The sequence below is a fragment of the Vulpes vulpes genome, chromosome 15 (genome assembly GCF_048418805.1).
Source record: "Vulpes vulpes isolate BD-2025 chromosome 15, VulVul3, whole genome shotgun sequence".
Classification (NCBI taxonomy): domain Eukaryota; kingdom Metazoa; phylum Chordata; class Mammalia; order Carnivora; family Canidae; genus Vulpes; species Vulpes vulpes.
Window position 1 is genome coordinate 85,929,104 of NC_132794.1, and position 26,483 is coordinate 85,955,586.

The window sequence follows — 26,483 nt, forward strand, 5'->3', positions numbered from 1 at the left end:
TGTAGTAATTGCCAGTTCCTCCCTCTTCAATCGCTTCTTATAGCTGGCCAGTTATCACGTCTTATGATTTCTACTTTAAATGCCTTTCATTTCCACTCAACGGCTACCACCCCATTTTTTTTTAAATTTTTATTTATTTAGGATAGTCACACACAGAGAGAGAGAGAGAGAGAGAGAGAGGCAGAGACATAGGCAGAGGGAGAAGCAGGCTCCATGCACCGGGAGCCTGACGTGGGATTCGATCCGGGGTCTCCAGGATCGCGCCCTGGGCCAAAGGCAGGCGCCAAACCGCTGCACCACCCAGGGATCCCTACCACCCCATTGTAATCCATTATCACACAGCCTCTCTCGGACACCACTCTTCCCCTCAAGTGATAATAGAAATCTCTAGGAAGCGCGATGTGATGAAACCTGGTGCTAGATAAAAAAAGATTCCTTTGGTAGTATCGTGGAAGAAGACGTGGGGAAGGGAGGGTGTTGGGATGAAACGATGAAGCCCCAAATTGCGGCAATGGCGGTAGAGAAGATGCATGAAAAAGCGTAAAGTCGACTGGTGACCAACTGGAGGTGGAAGGACTTAGATCTACTATCCTGTATTCTACTCCAATAAATTAAGTACGTCGAGTGACTTTTTGCTGAGGGAGGCAAGCGGGCGCCTCCGTAAGCGCGGTCACGCTCGGAGCGAGCCAACCAGACTGCGTCGTCCGGATGGCGGAGCCCAGATTGGCCGCGGGACTGTTAGGGAGCCGGCCCCTCTAGCTCCCGTCTCTATGGTTCGCGGAATCTCCAGGTCGGGGTTGGACCCGGCCAGCGTTTGCGCGTGCGCGAGCTCCTGCGCGTGCCCGCCCTCCCGCAACTGCCCGGAGCCCCGGGTGGGAGGGGCGGGTCTGGGAACGCTGCGGCGGCCGTCGCCGCGGCCCCAGCCCCCAGGGTTACTCCGGGGCCAAGGCTGTGCCGGGGACTCTTGGCGTCGCCTCCTCGGGTGGCACTCGCCCGGCCCTAGATGGTGGGTCCGGAGGATGCCGGAGCCTGCTCGGGAAGAAACCCTAAGTTGCTCCCGGTGCCGGCGCTGGAGCCCGTGGGCCAGGACGGAAAGATGATCCGGGCCACGGGCGGCTTTGGCGGAGGCGTCGGCGCTGTGGAGCCGCCGGCAGAGGAGGAAGAGGAGGAGGAGACGCCGCCTCAGCAGCTCCTCCGGCGCTATCTCGCGGCGGCCGGCGGGGGACAGCTGGAGTCGGCGCTGTGCTCCTGTCCACTCCCCGCCGGCCAGCCCCGCGCCCCGCCGCCCCCCGCGGCCCCGCGCCCTGACGCCTGCCCGCGGGACTCGGGCTCCAAGCGCCGAGGCGCGGCGGTGGCGGACGTCCGCGCGCCGCGGCACAGAGGCATGACCAACGGGGACTCGGGCTTTCTGGCGGGCCAGGACTCGCGGGACCTGGAGGAGGCTCGCGGGCGAGCCCGCGCTGGCGGCCGGGACCCGAGCCACCGCCGCCTCCGCCCGGAGGGGCCTGGCGACGAGGGCGCGGACGGCTCGTGCAGCCCGTCCGACTGGGCCGCGCCGCTGGAGGACCCGCTGCGGAGCTGCTGCCTGGCGGCGGCGGACGCCGACAAGCCCCAGGGCGCGGGCGGCGGCCCGGAGGGAAGCGCGGGCGGCGACGGCGGGAGCAGCGGGGACTCGGAGCGGCCGGGAGCCGGCGCCGGGGGTTGCGAGGAGGGCCCGTCCGCCGCCGCCGCCGCCGCCGCCGAGAGGATTAGCGGGGGCGCCGGCGCTGAGCCTCGCCCCGGCGTCTCGGACGTTCGCGTGAACTCTCGGAACACGTTCGAGGTGAGCCGCGACCACCTGCCCCCCGCCAGTCCGCCGGTGCCCGCGCCCGCCGCGGAGCAGGGCGCCGCGGGGACCTCGGCCCGGGCTCGACGGAGCGGCGGCTTGGCCGACTTCTTCGCCAGGTACAGCGCAGGCTGCGCCGGGGCTCGGGGCGGGCTCGGGGCCGGCTCGGGGCCGGGGCGGAGGTCGAGGCCGGGGTCCGGCGGAGAGCGGCTTGAGGGCGGCCTGCGGGCGGGCTCCCGCCGCCGTCAGGACTCGGCTGTGATTTGTCACCGCGGGTAGGGGAACTGGGTCTGCATTGTGTTGCCTGTGGGAGAAGTTGCCGGCTTTGTGGGGAGCGACGCTTTCTGTTCCCCCTGCGGGCCGGAGGCTATACCTGCTAGTCACACCTGGTTTCCGCGTATTCCGGTCCTGCCACAGCTGCAGTTTTGCCTCCTCGGGAAAAGTAGACAGCCCGCTCCGTTCTCGGTTTAGTTTTTACTGTCCTGTGAGGATGAGGGCTGGGGGAGCGGGGTGGGCGCGGCGGGTGTGCGGGTGTGGTGGTGAAAGAGAGAGGAAGTCGTTTTGCAGAGATGGCTATTTGCGTGCAGCCTAACCCATTCAAGTGGCTTGGGAATTCTGGAAATTGGAAGTGATTGTGTTTCATAGTGTTTAACTGTTTCAGTGGCCTTTATTAAAATGCAGTCAGTTTGGAATTTAGAGTGTGAGCCAAGCCCTTAAAGTCAAATTGCTGTGGCGCTTTATCTAGAAAATCCGTCTTCTCTACTGCCAAATAGGCCTACGCTTTCCTCAGCAATTTCTTTTTAATTTCTGACACCGTTGTATTTGAGTTTTGACCTGCTGTTCTTGAAATTAAGCTATGGTGCTGGATGTTGCAGATTTCGGAATAGGGTTTTGATAGGAACAAAATACTCATCCTATTGCACGTTAATGAAATGCCAATTTTCCTGGAGTCATGTCTTGATACGCTTTTTTCTTTTTTCTTTTAATCTCTAGTCAAATAGGAAAGTATTCCCAACTTGTAAACTCTCCCTTTCAGAGATCTTCTGTGTTTTTGTTTCCTTCTTAGGGATCTTGATAGAAATGAAAGAAACAAGTTATGCAGCTCTAGTTTTAGAGAATTATGCAATCCGTGTGCATATTTGTAGACACAGGCACAATTTTCTCATTGTAACTGATATTTATTTTTCTGTCTTATCCTTTGTTTTTCCTGCTTCTGTGAATTTACAAAAACTTACAAAGTTGTTTACATCAAGATTAGGAAATCCTGATTTTGTGTTACTAGTAGGACAAAATATATAGTAGTGAGATTTGCATTTGTGTCTATAGTTGCAAAAATACACAAAAAAAATGTAGTTAAAGCTTATAGTGGCAATATTTTAAAAGCATGCAAGATGAGCAAAGTTTATACATTTGTGAGCTTTGGGTGTTTATTGGTCATGTTTTGATGTCAGGCATCAGGCAATTTTAGACCTGGAAGCAGCTTTGGAAATCACTAATTCAACCACTGTACCCAGAATGCCTGCTGTGTGCCACCCTTGTGAATAGAGATGATTTGGACAGTGGAGTACAGGCTAGTAGGTATTAAGTTTGAAGACAAATGCACATACATGGATTGCAAATTATGAACAGTAACAAGGCAAATTAATAGGGAGAAATTTTGATATAATTATTTTTTTCCTTAGTCTAATAGGCTAGACTAATAGGATTTCAGTTAATATGCCTAGATTACTACATTCATACAGCCACATTAATCATGTGTATCAGAGCACTGGATTTGAAGTCAGAAAATAGGTACCAGGAAGTTAATTTCTCTAAGCCTCATTTTTCTTAATTGAGATCTGAATGTCAATCTACTCTGTCAGTTGCTGCTTTGTATAACATTCTTGGGAAGGGACAGAGAGGCACAATCTTTCTTTTAGCATTTAACTAAAACCTTAAATGGATTCCGAACACTTTAAAGGTAGAGACCAGGATCTTCATCTCTGAGTCTACAGTAACTTAGCACTGGTATTGAGAACCTTGCTCAGTTTGTGTTGAATTGGCAATTTTTATGGACTCTTCCTCTTTACTATTCTCTAGGTAGTGTAATTTTGGTTTTTTGTTCATAGGCTCCATCTAGAGCCCAGCTCAGGGCTTGAACTCATGACCTTGAGATCAAGACCTGAGCTAAGATCAAAAGTTGGAAGCTTAACCGACTGAGCCCCAAGTAATTTTGAAGAAATCTTCTATTCCCAGGCAGAATGATCAGAAATTTCCTTTGCCTTGGCAACTTAAGAGGTTTTATCCCTCCGTTCATGGGTACAACTGTCATTCTTAACTCTGAAGCTTCAGATGAGGGATCCTCTTGGGGATATCTTGTTCTAGGATGTATTCTTGTTCTTGAGTGCAGCCCCTACCTACCGCCACTTCATTTTTTGTTGAAGAAACTCATTGTCTACATAAGTTTAGGTAGCTAATGGCAGAACTGGAATTAGAAACCAGGATTCCTCTTTTCACACCAGGTTTACATTCAGTCACAATTTATATTCACCTGTGGCTTTTTACTCTCTCACCTGATTATCCTCCATCTTTACCTTCTTTCTCCTTCCTTTCTTTCTCTTAACCTGGCAAAAATCTGTAACAAGTACCTTTTTTTTTTTTTTAAAGATTTTATTTATCTATTCATAGAGACAGAGAGAGGCAGAGACACAAGCAGGCATCATACAGAGATCCTGACGTGGGACTCGATCCAGGGTCTCCAGGATCACGCCCTGGGCTGCAGGCGGCGCTAAGCCACTGCGCCACCGCGGCTGCCCTGTAACAAGTACTTTTAAGGAATAGTTTTCAGGGATGCCTGGGTGGCTCAGCGGTTGAGGGCATGATCCTGGACTGAGTCCTGCATTGGGCTCCCTATGAGGAGCCTGCTTCTCTCCCTCTGTCTCTCTCTCTCTCTCTCTCTCTCTGTCTCTCATGAATAAATACATCTTTAAAAAAAAAAAAAGGAATAGTTTCATGTTTGTTTTAACCAAAGTAAAGAGAGGGGAACATTTTATAGTGATTTACCTGTTACTACAAAGTTACCTTCAATTAAGTCACATCATTGGCGGAAGCTTCATTGAGTAGAGTAGAAATTCTATAGGAGCTAAAGGAATTTGGTCCAGGATGGGACTGCTCTCCATCTCCTATTTTCCTTCTCTTCCAGATGAGTCAAGTTCTAATTCAGTCCCCGTTGGGGGCTTGCCCTCAGCTTCAAATGTGCATCTCTCTGTGAATGGCGACTTGACGATGGGAGCTCCAGAAGTAATATTCCCTCGGATCCTTGATCTTTTCCTGCTCATAAATGTTTAAAAATGCTAGGTGGGGAGGGCAGCCCAGGTGGCTCAGGGATTTAGCACCACATTCAGCCCAGGGCCTGATCCTGGAGACCCGGGATCAAGTTCCACGTTGGCCTCCCTGCACGGAGCCTGCTTTTCCCTCTGCCTGTGTCTATCTTTCATGAATAAATAAAATCTTTAATAAAAAAAAAATGCTAGGTGGGGAGCACCTGAGGTGGCTCAGTCATTTGAGCTTTGACTCTTGGTTTCTGCTTAGGTTATGATATCAGGGTGGTGAGATCCAGCCCTGTGTCTGGCTCCACACTCAGTGCGGAGTTGCTTGAGATCTTCTCCCTCCCCCTCTGCCCTTTTATTGTACACATATATGCACGCTCTCTCTCAAATAAATAAGTCTTAAATAAAATAAAAGTGCTAGGTGGGTACACTACCCCTACTATCACCAACTTAGCTGTAAGAAGATGAAAACTTAAAAAAAAAAATCTCAAAAAAAATATCTCTTGTGTTTCTGGGCTAGCCTCCATTTTTCAAGGATCTGCTTATTACTATTTCAAAAATAATTTTAAATTATTTTTATGGGTCCTTCAAGCAAATTCATGTCTTAGTTTTTTTTTCAGACTAGATTGGTTTGTTTTTTAGGTAGGTACACCCTTTATAGATGTATTTTTTTGAGCCATTTAACACTTTTGAATTTTGTTCAGATAGTACTGGCATAGTTACTGTTGTTTAGAAACACACAGGTATCTGTGTCTCCAGGTAGTACTGATAATTTTTTTTTTTTTAACAGTCTTCATGTGAATCATGAGAATCTGGTGGCCTTAAAGGGCATAACTAATGTTGAGAAGGAAGTATTGAAGATTTTTCCTTTTATTTATTAAAAAAAACATTTTTTTAAGTTCTTATTTATTTGAGAAGGAGAGAGGGGGCTGAGGAACAGATAGAGAAGCAGACTCTCTGCTGAGCAGGGAGCCTGATGTAGGGTGGGGTTCCATCATGGGACTCCGCCATCATGACCTGAACCAAAGGCAGACACTGAACAGACAGGCATCCAAGCACCCTTTTTCCTTCCTTTTTTTTTCCCCCCTTCCTTTTGAAAAGGGAATTGACGTTATAGATTATGAAACATACAGATCCACCTTGCTTTTTCTATAGTTACTGACGTCTGAAACTTAATACATGTTGTGGTAAAAAATTATTTTCATGGAACTCTTTTTATTACAGTTAGGTTGAATGAGGAAGACTGAAGGCTCTTTTAGTGATTTCTTTTTTTTTTTTTTTAAATTTTTACTTTTATTAAATAGGCTCCACACCCAACATGGGGCTTGAACTTAAGACCTTGAGATCAAGAGTCCCATGCTCCACCTCTACTGACTGAGCCAGCCAGGTACCTCTAGTGATTTCTTTTCATATCTAGACAGTCTCCATTCTCCACAATATAAAAAATGTTTAGAATGTATATTTTTTTGTTAAATATAATAGTGAATTTTAAATTCCTACAATTACAGTTTTTCTTTCTCCTCCCCCCCACCCTTTTTTAAGTAGGCTTCATGCCCAGCCTGGACCCCAATTCAAGGCTTGAACTCACCACCCTGAGATTAAGACCTGAGTGAGACCAAGACTCAGATACTTAACCAACTGAACCACCCAGGCACCCCGTACAATTTTTCTTTATTTAAGGTTGTCAGAAACAGCAAAATCAACATTTCTTTTTCCACCTAGAATTTACTTGAGTTGGCAAGATCGCGATTCACCTAACTGAACCATCATAAACCTCTGTAATATAGGGCTCCCCTATTTGTTGCACAGTGTGGTGTAATTATTTATAAGGAGAATGAAGGAATATCTTGACTTAAATATTAAATTTCTATTACTACAAGAGATTATAAAAAACATGAAAATATTTTGACATTACTTGTATATTATAATTAAAATGTTTGAAATTTTTAGAGAAGCTGAAAAGAAAATGTAATTCATTGCTCTAGAATAAAAACAAGATACTTTTTAAGATTTTAGAGTATTGTGAAGTTCACCCATTATATTAGATTGAGGAACTAATGGCTCAAAAGCCTTTTGTATTTGTTCCCTGTGTCTGATACCCCCCTGCTTCCACCATCCAGTGTTTTCTTAAAACACAAAACGCTAAAGCACTGGAAACCCAGTTCTGGCTCAAGGACTTTAGAAATTCGTGGTTTTAGGGTGGATGGTTAGAAATGTGATGATATAAATATAAATCAGGTAGAAAATACTGAGAAACCCCAACTTTTCTGAGACCAAGATAACTTTAAGATAATTTGGGGGGGGTGTAGGGGACAGTGGGGGTGGAGGAGAGATAATCTTAAACAGGCTCCAGGCCCACCACAGAGTTGACATAGGGCTCATCTCACAACCTGAGACCATGACCTGAGACGAAATTAAGAGTCAGTCGCTTGGGGATCCCCGGTGGCTCAGCGATTCAGCACCTGCCTTCCGCCCAGGGCGTGATCCTGGAGTCCAGGGATCAAGTCCCACCCAGCTCCCTGCAGGAAGCCTGCTTCTCCCTCTGCCTGTCTCTGCCTCTCTCTCTCTCTGTCTCTCATGAATAAATAAATAAAATCTTAAAAAAAAAAAAGTCCGTCGCTTAACTGACTGAGCCACCCAGATACCCTGAAACTAAGATAATTTTAAGTGCTCAAATATTATTTTGAAGTGTTAAATTAGTGTATGTGCTGCTGAAGCACTTGAGCATTAAAGTGCTAAATTAAGTTAACATATTTAACACTATATCCCAATAACAAGTATTGGAGTACTTGTTTGGTAAAAATACTCTGAACTATTAAAAATGGGCATAGAGCTTTACTTTTTTTTTTTTTAATACTTTTAATTTTAGAATTGTTTCACATTTATAGAAATGTTGCAAAGATAGTAGAGAGTCATACTCCTACCCAGTATGATTGGGTATACTCCTTACCCAGTTCCTCTGTTGTTGATATCAGATTACTGTGGTACATTTATCACAACTAAGAAACTAGCATTTGTACATTGCTGTTAATTAAACCTCACATATTATTCAGCATTGAGATACTGACTAAAAGATTTTTATTTAGGGGGCAATTGTGTTTTACTGTACAATAAGAAATATTTAAAGTAGAAGGGATTTTAGGGATCACTTTATTCGTCATTTAATATCCTATGGAAAATTAACAGTGCTGTTAATCAGAGAAATCTCTTATTTGCTAGATATCATCGAGTAAGGTGGTATTAATTTAATATTGGAAATGAGTTAAACATGGTAATGAGTTCTTTAGGTGGACCGAGGGCATTGATTTTCAAAGCTTTTCATACTATTTGGGGCAGTATTTGACAACCAGTACCTAACTGCCTCTAGAAAAACTTAGGAAGCATATCTTAATTCTACATAATTTAATACTTATTCAAGATTATATTGATAATGTTATGTCAATTTTAATAAAAATTATAATGATAATTTCTGGGCAGCCAGGTTGGCTCAGCGGTTTAGGGCTGCCTTCAGCCCAGGATGTGATCCTGGAGACACAGGATCAAGTCCTGCGTCACGCTTCCTGCGTGGAGCCTGCTTCTCCCTCGCCTGTGTCTCTGCCTTTCTCTCTCTCTCTCTCTGTGTGTGTCTCTCATGAATAAATAAATCTTAAAAAAAAATTATAATGATAATTTCTAATTCAGGAAATACTCCTGTGTGACCTACAAAGGGTGGGATTCATTTTTATTTTACAATTACTTGCCCATAGTCAGATAGTGAATGAATAAAAGAATCAGACTAATGATCTGATTCCTAGGGCTTGAAGCTAATATACTGATTTCTATGAATCATGAGAAGTTTACTAACGAAAACATAGCTTTTGGTGTAGTAAAAATACCATTGGCTTGAGAGATAAGATTTTTGGCTTTTGTCCTGGGTAGCTGCTTCTGCCATTGAATAATTGTATGACCTTGGGCAAATAACTAAATTTATAGACTTCAGTCTCATCTGTGAAATTAGGAGATTCAGAGTCACTTTCAGCTTTAATATATTGTGATTATATTAAACAATTTTTTTGCAGCACTATTGTAGACCTCAAAATTTTGCCAGCTTAAATATTACAAATGTGAACTGAGTTAAAAAACAGGGTGTAAAAAAAAAAACAACAGGGTGTTTGGGGACGGCTGGGTGGCATAGCGGTTGAACCTCTGCCTTTGGCTCAGGGCATGATCCCAGAGTCCCGGGATCGAGTCCCACATTGGGCTTCCAGTATGGAGCCTGCTTCTCCCTCTGTCTGTGTCTCTGCCTCTATGTGTCTCTCATGAATAAATAAGTAAAATCTTAAAAAAACAAAAAACATTAAAAAACAGGATGTTTGTTTCATCCATAAAATGAGAATGTTGCCAGAGATAGAAATATCTCTGACTCTAAATTCTGCCTTAAAGCTCTTTCCACTATTTTTCCATGCCTCCATAGTGGTGCGCATCAATGTCCTGACAGATGCTCTTAAGAGCATTAACAGTGCTGAAAAAGAAAGGCAAACCCCACATTCTTATATGCCATTCTCCAAAGTCATCATCCAGTCTCTGTGAGGGTGCAGCATGGTTACATTGGTGAATTTGAGATCATTGATCACAGAGCTGGGAAAATTGTTGTGAACCTCATGGGCAGGCTAAACAAGTGTGGAATAATCAGACCCAGATTTGATGTAAAACTTAAAGATCTAGAAAAATGGCAGAATAACCAGCTCCCATACCCCCAGTTTGATTTCATTGTAGTGACAGCCTCAGTTCATATCATGGACCATGAAGAAACAGGATGAAAACACACAGGAGGGAAAATCTTGGGATTCTTTTTCTAGGGAAGTAATACATATGTGAAAATAAAATGCCTCATCTCTTTTAGTAAAGGCCTAACTCTGACCCAGAATAATCATGCTAAACATCAGTTAATCAGTTTTGTTTCTTATATGTATATAGTATAGAGCAGCGGCTTAAATTAGAAAATTCTAGATTTTTTTTCTTGTAATATCTTTGGAATAGGAGGGAAAATAGGATAAGTAAATTCTCGTTAATGTACTGGAACTTGAGACCTTAACTTCTGGACCATGATTTATATCTCAGAGGTTCCCAGTGCTCTACTTTGGCGAATAATACCCTAACACAATAAGTCCAAGCTTTTTTGTTATACTTCAAAATTACCTAAAAGCACGTTTAAAGAAAAGAGATTCTCCAGAATCCACAACCCCTCCTTTGTCAGATTCAGGGGACTTGCTTTTAGGCAGATGGCATATTCAAACTACAGGATAGTGTAGTATTAAAAATACTGGTTCTAGAGTTAGACTGCTTGGTTTGAAGTAGTTTACCTAGCTGTATAATTCTGCACTAGTTACGTGGCCCCTCTGGATCTTAGCAACTCATTCATAAAGTAAGGATAATTGTTGATACCTACCTCATGAGACTGTCCATGAGATAATGTTCTAAGTGCATTGTATTTCTTATGTGGCATATAATGAAGGTTCAGATGTTGTTACTCGGACTTCAGCAGGACAGCTGCAGCTCCTTCCCCAACTTCATCATTGAAATCCATTGGTTTAAAGAAAGGAAGAGATGAATGGATTTTTTTATATACTACCTGAAGTAACATTATATAATTTGTATACTAGATTTTTAAATATAATTGGTATTTGGGATTGTATGGAATTTGATTCAAATGGAGTGTGATGCTGTGATCTAAAATTTCCAGAAGTCTTGAAGCTTTGACTAAAAAGCAAATCTGAGAAGAAATTGAAAGCAGGGAATGTTGAGAACGATTAAAATATTTGTATCTTTTATTGTTTTAAGGAACAGGCAAAAGCAAGTTTTATAGTTCATGAAATGTTTAGCTTGGCTCACTCATATATTTCATATTTAGTATGTTGTGGTGGGAAAGCTTTGGGAAGAGTGGAAACATTTGGAGATTTTGAGGTGACACATCTGTTACCCATCTCCCCAAGTATATTGGAAAGGGGAAAGTCAGTCCTTTTCAAGACAGCTTATTTCTTCCTAGGAACTCTGCTATCTATGCTGAGTTGTCCCCAGGTAGTTCTGATTGATAGTTGCTTGGACCCTACTACAATAATTCTTAAACTTTAGTGTTTAAAATTACCTAGAGGAAGGAGGTTGTTAAGAATGCAGATTTCTTGAGCTCCCCCCACTTACCCTTTCGATTCACTAGATCTTGGATGGGGCCCAGCAGTAAACCAAGTATTTTACAAGGACTTCCTAGTGATTCTGATGCAGGTGATTCCCAGGCTATGATTACTGAAATAATTGATAGGTAGATCTCCTCAGATAACAACTGTGAAAGAAGGTGCAACATGCATTTATAACTCATTACCTTATTGATTTAAAATTGGGTCATATGTAGGTCCTCTGTAATTGGTGAGTGTAAGTACAGATACAGTAGAGAACAGGGGTAAATATAAATGTAGAAGTATTTTGCTAGCCTTCAACAGGTTGAAAGGTTATCTCTGCCTGATTAAATCTTAGCTTCCTTTTTATTAGTGGGAAGGGTCTTTTACTTTCACTTTATGTTGTGCAGATAGCCATGTTTGCCTGGTCTGTGAAAAGCTTTAACTTTGAAAACCTTACTCAGATCTCTTCAATGTAGAGTCATAACTTTACCTCTCCTTATTTATAGCTTATCAAAAAAGGTGTTAATTTTCCTTCCTTCTGCCGCTAGTTGTAACTCTTTTCCATGCCTTTAAGAAAAAATCCTGCAGATTGCACATGGCTTATTCCCCTCTAGATTTGCTGCTTCAGCCCTTCTTGGACTTCTTATTTCTGTGACCAAAAGAAGAAAGAGAGGGAAACCCCATGTGACTGTCTGGGTTTTCAGCAGGCTCTTTCCTGCAATTAAGAGAAGTTTACCTTAGGAAACCAAGTTACAAGTTATACTCCTAGTTTAGAGCTACTTTGAGAGTGAATTTAGTAATGTGTTTAAATTTACCTTTGAATTTGGCTTTTCACTTTCTTTTTAATTTGAATTTTATTTTGGGATACATTATTGGCTAGAAAATATTTCCATCTGCCTGTCTAACCCCACAGAGATTAAAACATTATGAGTTTGGAACAGAACATGATAGTTTTGAAATCAAATTATGTGCTATTTTCTCATATTTTCCCAAATACTGTAATGTATAACTACCCATCATACATTGGGCATTGTTTACAGTTTCCAAATCTGGTTTTCATCTAGACTGTTTATAGTCATCTTCTAGTCAAATAGGGGAAATACTTTTATTGCCCCCAAGAAAAAGGTATTCAGAGACTAAAATTTAATTTTTTTTTAAGTAAAACAGAAAGTGCTCATCCTTTTTTTGGTTTAAAAAATAGAAATTTCATGTATGATAGTTCTGTAGGTTAGTTAGAAGCCTAACAAGTCTCAATGGGCTAAAATCACTGTGTCAGCAGGGCTCCATTATTCTCTAGAAGCTTGAGGGGAGGGTCCATTTCCTTGTCTTTAGGAAATGCTCATATATTGTTTGCTTTTGAAAAGCAGGACAGGAAATATAAAATAAAACTACTAAGGATAAATCTTTTGTTTCCATACTATTCCAGTTAAGGTGGTAAGGAAAAAGATAAAATTGGAGAGTGTGAAGTTACAGTTAGAGGCAGGAAAAGCTGTTACAAGAATGAGCTTGAAGAGATTTCTACAGAGAAAAATTGCTGAGGAAAATACATGTTAGTTGGAAGTTAGCTCATACTTTGGCTGCTAGGCTTTAGTGTATTACTACAGATTATCCCCATATTTATTTTTCTACCCTGCTTACCTCAATGCCTTTGTAGAGGTTTCTGGCAACTTCTTTCCTTAAAGATATGTACTGTGCCTTCCTCTTAAATAAATAAATAAATAAATAAATAAATAAATACATACATACATACATACATACATACTATGGTTGATACATCTTTTATATATGTACATGAGTATATATTATGTATATATAATGTAAAATAATCTATATGTATATGTAGGTTTAATTTAGGCTTTAAAAGTTTAGGAGCTAGTATGATAGATTCAGATATTAAAAAGTACTATTTTATTCAATGTGTTCTTCCTTGAGTTTCAGTGTTAAAAGGAAAATTATCTACAAGTATCATGGTTCATCTTGCAAACAGAATGAAAATCCCTCTCACCCATAAGGAGAAAATTAATTGCTCATTAGCAGGAAGATATATTGTGTAGTTTTATTTTTTATTTATTTATTTTTTTAAAAGATTTTATTTATTTATTTACTCATGAGAAAAAAAGAGAGACCTAGGCAAAGGGAGAAGCCAGCTCCCTGCAAGAAGCCCGATGCAGGACTTGATCCTGGGTCCAGGATCATGCCCTGAGCCGGAGGCAGACACTCAACTGCTGAGTCACCCAGGCGTCCCATGAAGTTTTAAAGTTTTTTTTTTTCAAAGATTTTCTGTATTTATTCATGAGAGACCCACAGAGAGAGAGAGAGAGAGAGAGGGAGAGGGAGAGGGAGAGGGAGAGGGAGAGGGAGAGGCAGAGAGACACAGGCAGAGGGAGAAGCCGGCTCCAGGCAGGGAGCCTGATATGGGACTGGATCCCAGGACTCCAGGATCACGCCCTGGGCTGAAGGGAGGAGCTCAACCGCCAAGCCACCCAGGTGTCCCAGTTTTAAAGTTCTGAAGTTAAGTTATTGAAGTTTTAAATAAGTAAAAGGTCTCAACTAAGTAGTTTCTGTGTTTCTGAAGAGTGATGAAGTAGATGTTTGTAAAATGTAAGTGATAAAATGTAACGCTCTTCGCCCCCGCCCCCTTACATTGCCCTTGACACTCTTCACCTCACCCCTGTTGGATTGACTTTTTAATTTATTGGTACTACCTAGGATTGAAGAGATTAAAATCCTGGGTGTTTGGAAAACAGAGGATTTGTTGTGATTCAGAATTGGGTGTTGAGAACCAAAATTTGTTATCAAAGACTAATAAAATTTTTGATAGATAATTGTTATATAACCAGCACAATAATTGAACATATAACCAGGAAACTATGGCCATCTTTGTAATATTCTCCTAGAAATGCATTAATACTGTGAATAATACTTAGGACAGCAATTAATTTTCAAAATTGGAAGTACAAGTAACAGAATTAAACTGCAGGAAGGAACAATTTTAGAAGCTAACCACTATTGGGACACCTGGGTGGTTTAGCAGTTGGGTGTCTCCCTTTGGCTCAGGGCTTGATCCTGGGGTACTGGGATCAAGTCCCACATCCGGCTCCCTGCATGTGGCCTGCTTCTCCCTCTGCCTGTGTCTCTGCTTCTGTGTGTCTCTCATGGATAAATAAATAAATAAATCTTAAAAAAAGAAAAGATAACCACTGTTTCATTTTTCTAAATAAAATAATAACTAGCCATATATTTAATGAGATAAGATTGTTTTGCTCTAGGAGGCCACTAAAATATAATCTTTTGATTTGGTTGTCTGTTTAAAGGAAATATAACACCATGTAGAAAGAAGAGACACTTACCTTGGTCACTAGAGGGATTTCAGCTATGCTACTGGAGATAAGTTCTGGGACTCCTGAGTGGCTCAGTGGTTGAGAGTCTGCTTTTGGCTCAGGGCATGATCCTGGAGTTCTGGGATCGAATCCCACAATGGGCTCCCTGCATGGGGACTGCTTTTCTCTCTGCCTATGTCTCTGCCTCTCTGTCTCTCTCATGAATAAATAAATAAGATCTATTTTTTTTTTAAAGGAAGATAAATCTTACTATCCTGCATACCGTCAGTCCTAGAAGTACTTCAAGGTCAGGCCTGAGCAAAAGGTCAACAAAACAAACCCACCACCACCACCACCACCCTAGAGCTAAGTGTGTTTTTGCCTCTTAATTCTTAGAGTTTAGGCACCTGATGGATATTGTTTAGCCTCTGCTTGAATTCTTTTACTAACAAGGAGGTCAAGTTCCTCAAGACAGCCTATTGAGGGTATTGTTAGAAGGTTCTTTATGTGAAGAGAGTGTATCTCTTTGTAATGTTTCTGGTCCTAATTTGCCCCTTAGAGCCACAAAGAACAAATTAGTTTTTTGTTTTTGTTTTTTTAAGATTTTATTTATTTATTCATGAGAGAGTGAGAGAGAGGCAGAGACACAGAAGGAGAAGCAAGCTCCATGCAGGGATTCCACCCCGGGCCCAAGGCAGCGCTAAACCGCTGAGCCACCTGGGCTGCCCAAATTAGTTTTTTTTACATAATCACCATTAAGGTATTTAAAGATTGCCACTGAACGTCTTTTTTGTTTTTGGACTCTCTGACCCAAGCATACATAGTTCTTATGAGTTAGTTTGCAATTTTCTTATCATTTATTTATTCAACAAAAGCTTTTTTTTTTTTTTTTTTTTTTAAGATTTTATTTATTTATTCACCAGAGACACGGGGGGGAGGGGGAGCAGGCTGGGACTCCCTCCCGGGACTCCAGGATCACACCCTTGGCCAAAGGTAGCCCTAAACTGCTAAGCCACCCAGGCTGCCCTCAACAAAAGCTTTTGAGTTCAATTATGTATATGAGGCACTATGGAAATTAAACAATATTAAACTTAAGATGGGGGAGTCACATAAATCAGTACTTCTACAGTATTACCTGATTAGCGTTATAAAAGAAGATACAGGATGCATCAGTAGCACTGAAGGAGTGATTAACTTTGCGGGTAGCAAGTTAGGGAACTCTTCACGGTAGATGAAACATGAATGTTTGGTCTTTTACTAATGAGAACAGTTGGGATTGGAATGAGGCTGACTGAGGACCGTACAGGCACACAATAACATGTGCAGAATTTATGCATGAAATAGCACAGTGCTTTGGGGACTGCAGATACTCAGTGTGACTGCCCTTAGGGCAGGTGGGGTAGAGTGTCAAAATCTGAGGCAAAATGTTGGAGCTGAACTGTGAGGGTATTTGATGACAGAAATAAGCAAATTGAATTGATTTCACGAGGGGACCTTTGATGGGCTTTTTTTTTTTTTTTTTTTAAGATTTTGAGAGAGAAAGCAAGCACAAGTGGTGGTGGTGGGGGGCAGGGAGGGTAATGGGAGGGAGAAGCAGATTCCCTGTTGAGCAGGGAGCCCCACGGTGGGCCCTATCTGAGAACTCTGGGATCTTGACCTGAGCTGAAGGCCGACACTCAACTGGCTGAGCCACCTAGATGCCCCTGATAGGTTCTTAAAACAAGGGCAGCATGCTCAGAATAGCTTTTTTTTTTTTAAAGTTTTTAGTAGGCTCCACACCCAGCATGAAGCCCAACATGGGGCTTGAATTCGGGACCCTGAGATCGAGACTTGAACTTAGATCAAGAGTTAAAAAAAAAAAAGAAAAAAAAAAAAGAGTTAGATACCTGACTGACTGAACCACCCAGGCACCCTGCAGAGTTGTGTTTTAGAACAATGACTCTTGTGGCAGATGATTTGTGACTTGTGAAACCGGGGTTTGGATACACTGTGGTAGGATATGGGTGCTTGTCAGTCTCTTTATTAAAATGTGATATCTAGTTGATATAAATAACATTAAATTCAGTCTTTGTCAGAAGGAATCACTAACAAATTGAGTGACATATGCTTATACCAGATGCCTTTTTGTGAAGCTTTAATGGAAGAAAACTTTGAATCTAAGTTTTGTTTTGAGAGAAGAGGGATAACATGAAAATGAAGAGTTGTACGAGAAGTTATGTCTGCCATGTTTTATAAGGAATTTGATGAGGGGGAAAAGAGCTAGAAAAGCTGTTAGGCTGGGTTTTTTTTGTTTTTTGTTTTAAGATTTTATTTATTCATGAGAAACAGGGAGAGGCAGAGACACAGACAGAGGGAGAAGCAGGCTCCATGCAGGGAGCCCAACATGGGACTCGATCCTGGGATTCCGGGATTACACCCTGAGCCAAAGGCAGATGCTCAACCACTGAGCCACCCAGGCGTCCTTGCTTGTTACTTTAATAGTATCGTTTCTCAGAGTATTTTGGTGCTTGTTTTTGGGGATATGTTTCTATAGGAGAGAAATCAGTTGGGCCAATGTAAGATAGGACTTGAGGAACTGAATGTTGGACGGGAGTCAAAGCTGAAATACATTTAGAAGCCAACTAAGCAAGTTTAGTTGTACATTAACTGTAATAAAGTACTTTAAATAATATCCTAGGTATAATAGATTTATCCCCAGGCAAATAGTTATACATAATATGTAAATAGTTGTGGTTTGTACAAACTGACATAAATGACTTCACCTTCATATTCTTTTGAAGGATTAAAGATTTCGGGTCTGCCACCCTTAGATTTGGCCTCTTGGGTAGATCTGGCTCTATCAGCTTAATTTTGATGGAGCCTAAAACTGTTTTGTTAGTTATCACTGTGTTTGCAAAACAGTCCATATTTAAAGGACTTTTTTTTTTTTAAGATTTATTTATTATGAGAGAGAGCGAGAGTGCAAGCTTGTACACACACAAGTGGGAGGGGCAGAGGGAGAGGAAAGAGAATCCCAAGCCGACTTCTTGCTCAGCCCTACACAGGTCTGGATCTCACCACCCTGAGAACATGACCTGAGCTTTAGGGACTACACCACCCAGGCACCCCTAAAGAACTATTACATAGATTTTGGGGAAATCCATTATACAGCATCTATAACTGGCAGTGTTAATGTAATAGAAATATTGAACTCTGTATGGTAAATGTTGCCTTAATGATGTTGCAAGTTTTGAAATATCCTTTATACCTTTTCCACTTGTGACATAAATCATATCCTTTAACTTTTCTTTTCCTTTTTTTTTTAGAGAGAGAAAGAGAGCTGTGAGAGTGGGGTAAGGGCAGAGGGAGACTTAAACATGGTTCCATGCCCAGCCCAGAGACCTATGTGGGTCTCTTTCTCATGACTCTAAGATTATGACCCGAGGGGAAATCAAGAGTTGGATGCTTAACCAACTCAGCCTCTTCTTTAGCTTTTTTTTTTTTAATTCTTTTTTTTTTGGGGGGGGGGGGGTTTAAATTTTTATTTATTTATTATAGTCACAGAGAGAGAGAGAGGCAGAGACATAGGCAGAGGGAGAGAAGCAGGCTCCATGCACCGGGAGCCTGACGTGGGATTCTATCCCGGGTCTCCAGGATCGCGCCCTGGGCCAAAGGCAGGCGCCAAACCGCTGCGCCACCCAGGGATCCCTTCTTTAGCTTTTTTGATTAGCAAAACAAATTATTCTCAATTTCAGTAGAAGTTGATGTATCTGGTTTTTTCTTGCACTCTACCTTATATTTTTAATCCTTTATTAATAGCAAACACATTCATCTTTTGTCATTTTATTCATTCTTACAGATCCATACTAAATAACACTTGTTTACCATCACTAAAGTTTTTTTTTTTTTTAAGATTTTATTTATTTATTCATAGAGGCAGAGACACAGGCAGAGGGAGAAGCAGGCATCATACAGAGAGCCTGACGTGGGACTCGATCCAGGGTCTCCAGGATCACGCCCGGGGCTGCAGGCAGCGCCAAACCGCTGCGCCATCGGGGCTGCCCAAGTTTTTTAATAATTTTAAATATTAGCCTTTATTTTAGATTGATAAAACTTAAAAATAGCTCATGTAGAATAAACATTTTAAATATAAGTACACATTTTTGTATCTTGTTTAAAAAGCCTTAACCAATGGAATTAATTTTCTGTGTAATGTATTTAATTCCAAACACTGCCAGAAAAAAGAGAGAAAAGTAAATTTCCTTGAAATAGTTCTTACTTTACAAAGTTGCGTAGTTTAGATATGGTTTTTGGCTTGGCATATTTATTAATACTGGGAGATGTGGATTTAGTCTTAAACTGATGATCAGGTTTTAAAAACTGATAATTGGAAATTTAGTTTTAGATCTCTTAACATTTTTTATTATGGTAAAATACATATAAAATTTACTGTGAGTGACATTTAAGGCATTCATGGTGTTGTATAGTCCTCACCACTGTCTAGGTCCAAGACATTTCATTACTCCAAAAGGGACCTCCATTCCCATTAGTAGTCACTGTACTCCCTTCTCCCCGCAAACCCCTGGCAATCACTAATCTGTGTCCTGTCTTAGTAGGTTTTCATATTTTGGATATTTTGCGTAAATGAAATCATACACTACACGGCCTTTTTTGTCTTCTTTCACTTAGCATAATGTTTTCAAGGTTCATCCATGTTGTAGTACACACTACAATTCTACTTTTTTTTTTTTTTTTAAAGATTTTATTTATTTATTCATGAGAGAGAGACAGAGACCCAGGCAGAGGGAGAAGCAGGCTCCATGCAGGGAACCCAATGCAGGACTCGATCCCGGGTCCCCAGGATCACACCCTGGGCTGAAGGCGGCACTAAACTGCTGAGCCACCCAGGCCACCCAGTTCTATCTTTCATAACTGAGTAGTATTCCATTGTGTGGATATACCACATTTTGTTTATTTATCCATTGACAGACATTTATTTGGGTTGTTTTCACCTTTTGGTTCTTGTGAATACTGCTGCTATGTACATTTTGTGTACAATTTTTTTTTAAATACTTCTCAAGTTATTTTGGGTGTTATGCCTAGGAGTGGAGTTGTTGGGTCATATGATGATGTCTAACTTAATTAAGGAGCCACCGGTTGTTTTCCACAGTATCTGTACCATTTTATATTCCCACAGCAATGTACAAGGATTCCACTTTTTCTGCATCCTCTTCAACACCTATAATTTTCCTTTCCCCTACCCCCTAGTTAAAGCCATCTTAGTGGGTATAGAGTAGTATCTCATGTGGTCTTTTTTTTTTTTTTAAGATTTTATTATTCATAAGAGACACACACAGACAGGCAGAGGGAAAAGCAAGCTCCATCAAGAAGCCTGATGTGGGACACAATCCTGGATCCCAGGATCGTACCCTGAGCCGAAGGCAGATGCTCAACCACTGAGCCATCCAGGTGTCCCTCACTGTGGTCTTAATTTGAGTTTCCCTAATGAATAATAGTGTTAAGCATCTTTTTGATGTGCTTGTTGGATATTTGTGTATCTTTTTCGGAGAAATGTTTATTCAGAACTTCTCATTTTTGATTGGGCTGTTCGTATTTTTGTTGGGTTATATGAGTTCTTTATATATTCTGAATACCAGCCCTTTATTAGATCTATAATTTGGAAATACTTTCTCCTATGGCTTGTCTTTATACTTTCTTGGTAGTAAAGAAAGTACTTATGATGCACAAAAGTAGAACTTTTTAGCTTGGCTATATTTGGGGCACCTGGATGGCTCAGTTAAACCTCTGACTCTGGATTTTGGCTCAGGTCATGATTTCAGGGTTGTGAGCTTCATGCTCAGCACGGAGACTGCTTGCGATTTCTGTCTCCCTCTCCTTCTGCCCCCTCCCCCTACTCTTAGGTGTGCATGCATTCTCTCTCTCAAAATCTTTAGACTGACTATATTACAGTTCTAAGTATGTGCAAGCAACTTAGTTTATAATTTAATAGGGGAAATAAAATGTGTATATAAGATATATAGAGCATAGAGGCAGGAAAGTACGGAATATGTAGAAAAGAGTATAGAGTTTGGCTGATATGTTAGGGTTAGTGTTTTTAATTTTAAGGAACAGAAGCCCATCTAAGCTACCTTAAATGAAGCAAGGTTTATTGTAGGCATGTAATAGGCATCTTGTGGATATTTTGAAAATAGAAAATAAAATATACCTGGGCTACAGAGTGTCTGCAACAGTGGTTTCTCCACTTTTCAAGAGATGGTTTTTCTCATCTCTCTCTCTGCTAGTTCTTCAGTGCATGATTTCCACCTGCAAAAGGCCTATAACGCTGTGTCCCACCTCCACCTGATTTTTCAGTTTAAGCATCTACCAGCCTTCAACTGACTCAGTCTCTAAGTCTCTTATTTAAAAATCTTGGGACTCTGATTGTCTCAGCCTATGAATTAATTTGTTCCAAAGGACAAGGCCATAAGATACAAATGCAGATACAAATGGGGCTACTGCTTCAGTAAGGATTGGGGCAGATGCACAAAAAAGTGGGAGTGGGTCACAGGTGTGCTAAAGTCACATATATTTCAGCTCATATTTTCCTTGTTACCACTCATGTTCTTGTTCTAAAAGTCCTTTCCTATACTCTTCCTCTTTTCTTCTGGTGGTTTCTGTCTTCCCTCTGAATGTCTTAGATACTACATTGGGTGTATGATGGAGATTTTCTTTATAAAGCATTCGGGACATGGTTTAATTACTATGTAGCACAAACGCAAAAATATTTTAAAAATTCTTTTCCTCTTTAATTGTATTCCATTTTATTCTCTCCGTGCAACAAAAGTATAAAAAGATCTCTATTAGTAAGACATTGCCTGAAACTTACTATGGCTGGCTCAATCAGTAAAGCATGTGACTCTTTTTTTTTTTTTTAAGATTTTATTTATTTATTCATGAGAGATGCAGAGAGAGAGAGAGGCAGAGACATGAGCAGAGGGAGAAGCAGGCTTGGGACTTGATCCTGGGACTCCAGGAACACACCCTGGGCCAAAAGCAGGCACTAAACCATTGAGCCACCCAGGCGTCCCAAGCATGTGACTCTTGATCTTGAGGTTATGAGTTTGTGTCTCATGTTGGGTGTAGAGATTACTTAAAAAATAAATGTTTGTTTAAAACAAGAAATAAGATATACCATAAGGTGACTTGCTGATATGAACGTAGGAAAAAGAAAATAATTTATATTTTTGAACTTTAAATGAATATCAAAAAAGATTTTGGCAATGTGTAGAATGAAAGAGAATAGGAATAATTATGAAGTTTTTACATGTTAATTCTATGAAGGATGCGAACAAGTGTGGTTAGAAAGAAAAGGAACTGTTCAAGAGACCTGGCTCAGGTCTCCAGTGATGTGACTTTGACAAGTGATTTTATAGGCTTTTTTGGGTGGTGGGGGTGGCACATTCAATACTCGGAAAATTCGATGGAAGTTACAGACAACTGCCTAAGAAAAATTTACGTAAAATTTATATTGTTTACTTTAAATTGTGCATACAGTTTGAGGAGGCTTGTGGACATTCTCTAGCTCATTCATGTAGATTCATTGATTTATGAAGAACCTTTGACCTAGTTACTCTCTGTTGTCCCTAGCGGCTCTAAAATACTTTAAAAAAAAATTATAACCTTCACTTTCAGCTTTACGTTCTCTGTGGGGTTTCTTTGACAAAGAATAAATTCTACTGAGTTCTCTCCTTTTTTGATAGCTCCAATCTCTGAGAATATGTAGGTTAGTTTAGAAGTATATATTAAGGGGATCCCTGGGTGGCTCAGCGGTTTAGCGCCTGCCCCTTTCCGCCCAGGGCATGATCCTGGAGTTCCAGGATCGAGTCCCACATCAGGCTCCCTGCATGGAGCCTGCTTCTCCCTCTGCTTGTGTCTCTGCCTCTCTCTCTCTCTCTCTCTCTCTCTCTCTGTGTGTCTCTCATAAATAAATAAAATCTTTTTTAAAAAAAGTATATATTAAATAAAAATTTTGTATTTTTTTGATTTTTACAATTTGTAATAACAACAAAGAGAAGATCCAGAAACAGCCTGAAAAAGAAAATTCTTAGGATTAAAGCCTCAGTTATCTGGCAGAAAAAGTACTTTTTTTGTATATAGTCAGCTGAAAGTCTTTTTCAAGAAAAATGATTGAGGTTTGGAAAGAATGTAAGTAATCTTCATGCCAGATCTTTAATCCAAGATACTCAAGGAGAGCCAAAGTACAGCATTTTAAAGAGACAGTACTTTTACTTTTTGAATCAATTATGTAGTCAACTGTGGCATTCCATGATCACTGGATAATGTTTTCTTTTTGGCCTTCTATTTTGCTTTGGGGAAACTTAAGTACAAAGTCCAGGAAGTTAATGTGTTTTCAGCAGTCCAGTTTCTACTGAGACAGAGTTGGAAGATCAGGTCATGATTTCTAGTTTAGTTTTGTTATCTAATTTTTTTTACTCTTTTTTTTTAAAAATATTTTATTTATCTATTCATGAGAGACACAGAGAGAGCGCAAGGCAGAGGGAGAAGCAGGCTCCCCGCAAAGAGCCTGGACCCCGGGATCACGTCCTGAGCCAATGGCAGAGGCCCAACCGTGAGCCACCCAGGCGTCCCCTCTTTCTAGTTTCTTTTTTCCTTTTTTTTTTAATTTTTATTTATTTATGATAGTCACACACAGAGAGAGAGAGAGAGAGAGAGAGAGAGAGAGAGGCAGAGACATAGGCAGAGGGAGAAGCAGGCTCCATGCACCGGGAGCCCGACGTGGGATTCGATCCCGGGTCTCCAGGATCGGGCCCTGGGCCAACGGCAGGCGCCAAACCGCTGCGCCACCCAGGGATCCCTTCTTTTTTTTTTTTTTAAGATTTATTTATTTATTTATGAGAGAGAGAGAGAGAGAGAGGCAGAGACACAGAGGAGGAGGGAGAAGCAGGTTCCATGCCAGGAGCCTGACGTGGGACTCCGTCCCCGGACTCCAGGATCACGCCCTGGGCCAAAGGCAGGTGCTAAACCGCTGAGCCACCCAGGGATCCCCTGATTTTTTTTTACTCTTGATTAAAGTTGAATTCTTAACTGCTCAGAAAAGCATTCTAAACCCATTTGAGTGATGATTAGAATTTAAATAGTCATATAGGTGTAAATGTTAGGCAAAAACTAATGTTTTTTTCTGGATCTGACATTGTTGGTTTGTAAGAAGATTGACGATTTAGGCAGTCCTAGTTTTTATGTAAGTGTCAAATTCCATAGTCTGAGAAACTATAGAATTTACATGATTTTTTTCTCAGAACTTACATGGTTTTGTCATGTTTACATGGGTTTGCCAATTCTTAAAGACAAACCCTGGAGATTCTGCTACTTTAGAAATCACTGTGTAAGTTTTGCTCCTTTTTGGCTAGCTTTATCCTTTAATACAGTGTAGTAGGCAAGTGGTCTGATTGTTTTATCATATGTAACTCTTTTTGTTTGGTAAAAGAAATGAAACCTTGGAAAAATGAAACACATAGATATGTGAAGCAAATATTAATATTAATAAGCAAAAATCATACAACCTTTATTATAAAAGCCACTGAGAAAAAAGGTAGGTCTTTTATTTTTTTCTCTTTCTCTTCTAATCCCTACATCAGTTTTTTTCTTGGTGTTTTCTTCATTTTTCTGTTTTCAGTAATATGGAAACATTGAACCGCTACTTCTCACCTAGTACTGTTTCTTAACTGGTACAACAGATTTTCTCATTTTCTTTTTGCTAAAAAAAAGAGTGGACATAGATTTGAGGAGAGAATGGGAGATGGTGTGTTTGTGTGTCTATGTGTGTAGATACTTGTGTGTGTGACAGTAGTGTAACAGTAGTGTTGACTGGGGGTAAGAGAATGAATTTAATGGAGAAAAGATCGATTACCATTACCATTTCCTATTCTCTAGATAAGATGTCACAGGATGGGGAAAAAAAAAATAAAAAACAAAACCAAAACACCTAAACTAGAAAACACATAGTTTTTAATATCTCCAGTGTGTCTGAAGCAGAAAGATCCTTTCAATTCCTAAAATCTTGACTTACAGAGTTTGGGGAGAACCAAACCAAATCTGAGTTTGAAATCAGTAAGAAAAAAAACATTGGACACTGATAAATGGGACCTTAAAACGTCAGCTTTGTGTTGATGAAACCTGTACTGAAAGACATGCCTTTGGCTGCAGTTTGCCTCCTAAATACTTCACCTGATTACATATATCCAGCTAGTCACTAGCACAGCAGACCTTTCCTTAGGGGGTTGGAGGCAGAGGGGTACAGAGGAAACAACCTCATATTATTAGGAAAGCAGACCAAACTGTATCTTCTCTACTGTTAGGCAGCAATGTCTGTCACCAAAATTTAACCCCTCAGGTGGAGGAGATAAATGAAGGAGCAGAAAGAAGCCAGGAGTGTCCCTCCTCTCCATCTCTCCCCTTGAAACATGACGAATACAGAGTAGAAGTGATCTTTTCCTCCCAACACTGCCATATAAATCTCATTCATACAGTCAAGCTTCACCTCTGGAATCCAGAGAGGAAGAACTGTCCTTTTTTGTGTGTGCAGGTGCTTGAACATATTTGGTTTGTTTTGCTAAGAACTTTTTTTTTTTAAGATTTTAATTTATTTATCCATGAGAGAGAGAGAGACAGAGAGAGAGAGAGAGAGAGAGGCAGGCAGAGAACAGGCAGAGGGGGAAGCAGGCTCCATGCAGGGAGCCTGACTTGGGACTCGATCCTGGGTCTCCAGGATCACACCCTGGGCAGAAGGCGGTGCTAAACTGCTGAGCCACCTGTGCTGCCTGCTAAAAACCATTAGTGTTGACTTATGTTTAAGAAATTTGAATATCTTGGGGGATAGAAAAAAATGGAAGAGTGTGTGTGTGTGTGTGTGTGTGTGTGTGTGTTTTCAAAAGATGATACGGAGGAACCTAGTCCCATACATTTATTTGCATTAAGACCTCAACTTCACTAGTTCCCTGATAGTGGATTGGAGAACGAGGGATGAGGTCTAAGAAGAATGACAGCAATATGACATATTTTTGAACTATTAATAAACCTTTTTGTTATGTTTTCCCTTAAGACTTTAGAGTGATATTCTTTTCCTACACTGCTAGAACCCATTTGATCTATATTAATCTCATATATTTGTAATAATATCTTAAAATTGCTTTGCAGATGTATGCCTTTTAGTTACATTATATCCAGTTTTTGAGGCAGGGAATAACCTGAAAACCTAATCCAAATTTCTTAGTGGCATAAGAAATTAATGTGGAACATTATCTGGTGGCCTTTCTTAGCAATTGGATACCTGTTGGCTCCTATTTCTTTTACAGAAGTTTCTTCTAGTAACCAAAGTTTATCAGATATGTAAACTTAAGGTATTTGGCTTTGGTTTGTTTGTATAATTTAATGAAAATTTAAACTTCATGATGAACTTATTATCATTGTAATATTATAATATAAAACATATTTAAACCATATTGATACTCTGTTGTGGAGGTTATGCATTTACCTTGCTTTTTTCCTTTTTATCCTTTCCAGTCATTTCAAAATTCTTCAGAAACTACATCCATAGAAAGGCCTACTATTGTTTGGTTTAAGAAGTTAGTATTCCTTTATTTTAATTTTGGAGTTGAAAATATCCTTATAAATTAATTTCAAACATAAACACACATCTTAACAGGCTTTTTGTGATGCAGGATAATTTCTAATGGTCTTTACTAGAAGACTCATGTATATTTGGCATCTTGGCTGTGATTTATGAAGAGTTTTGTAACTTATACAGGTCTGATACACAGTATTAATATGGATAGCCTCTACTTTTTCATATGAGAAAACTAGAGGTTTGGTAGTGATTACA

The 26,483-nt window shown here is 40.6% G+C and overlaps 1 protein-coding gene across 9 annotated transcripts in view; it reads left to right on the plus strand.

The window, feature by feature from the left end:
- TBC1D12 (TBC1 domain family member 12) overlaps window positions 1-26,483 on the plus strand; it is a 123,824-nt gene that overhangs the window by 24,175 nt on the left and 73,166 nt on the right. Inside the window, exon 1 of one of the 9 annotated variants that reach the window (XM_072739561.1) lies at window positions 834-1,944. The exons of 6 other annotated variants lie outside the window; for them this stretch is intronic. In XM_072739561.1, coding sequence (XP_072595662.1) covers window positions 1,004-1,944 — 941 coding nt within the window. In that variant the 5' untranslated portion in view covers window positions 834-1,003. Of the gene's footprint in view, window positions 1-833; window positions 1,945-26,483 lie in introns of those variants that run through there. 2 more of the 9 variants (XM_072739563.1, XM_072739568.1) reach the window with 2 other exon arrangements.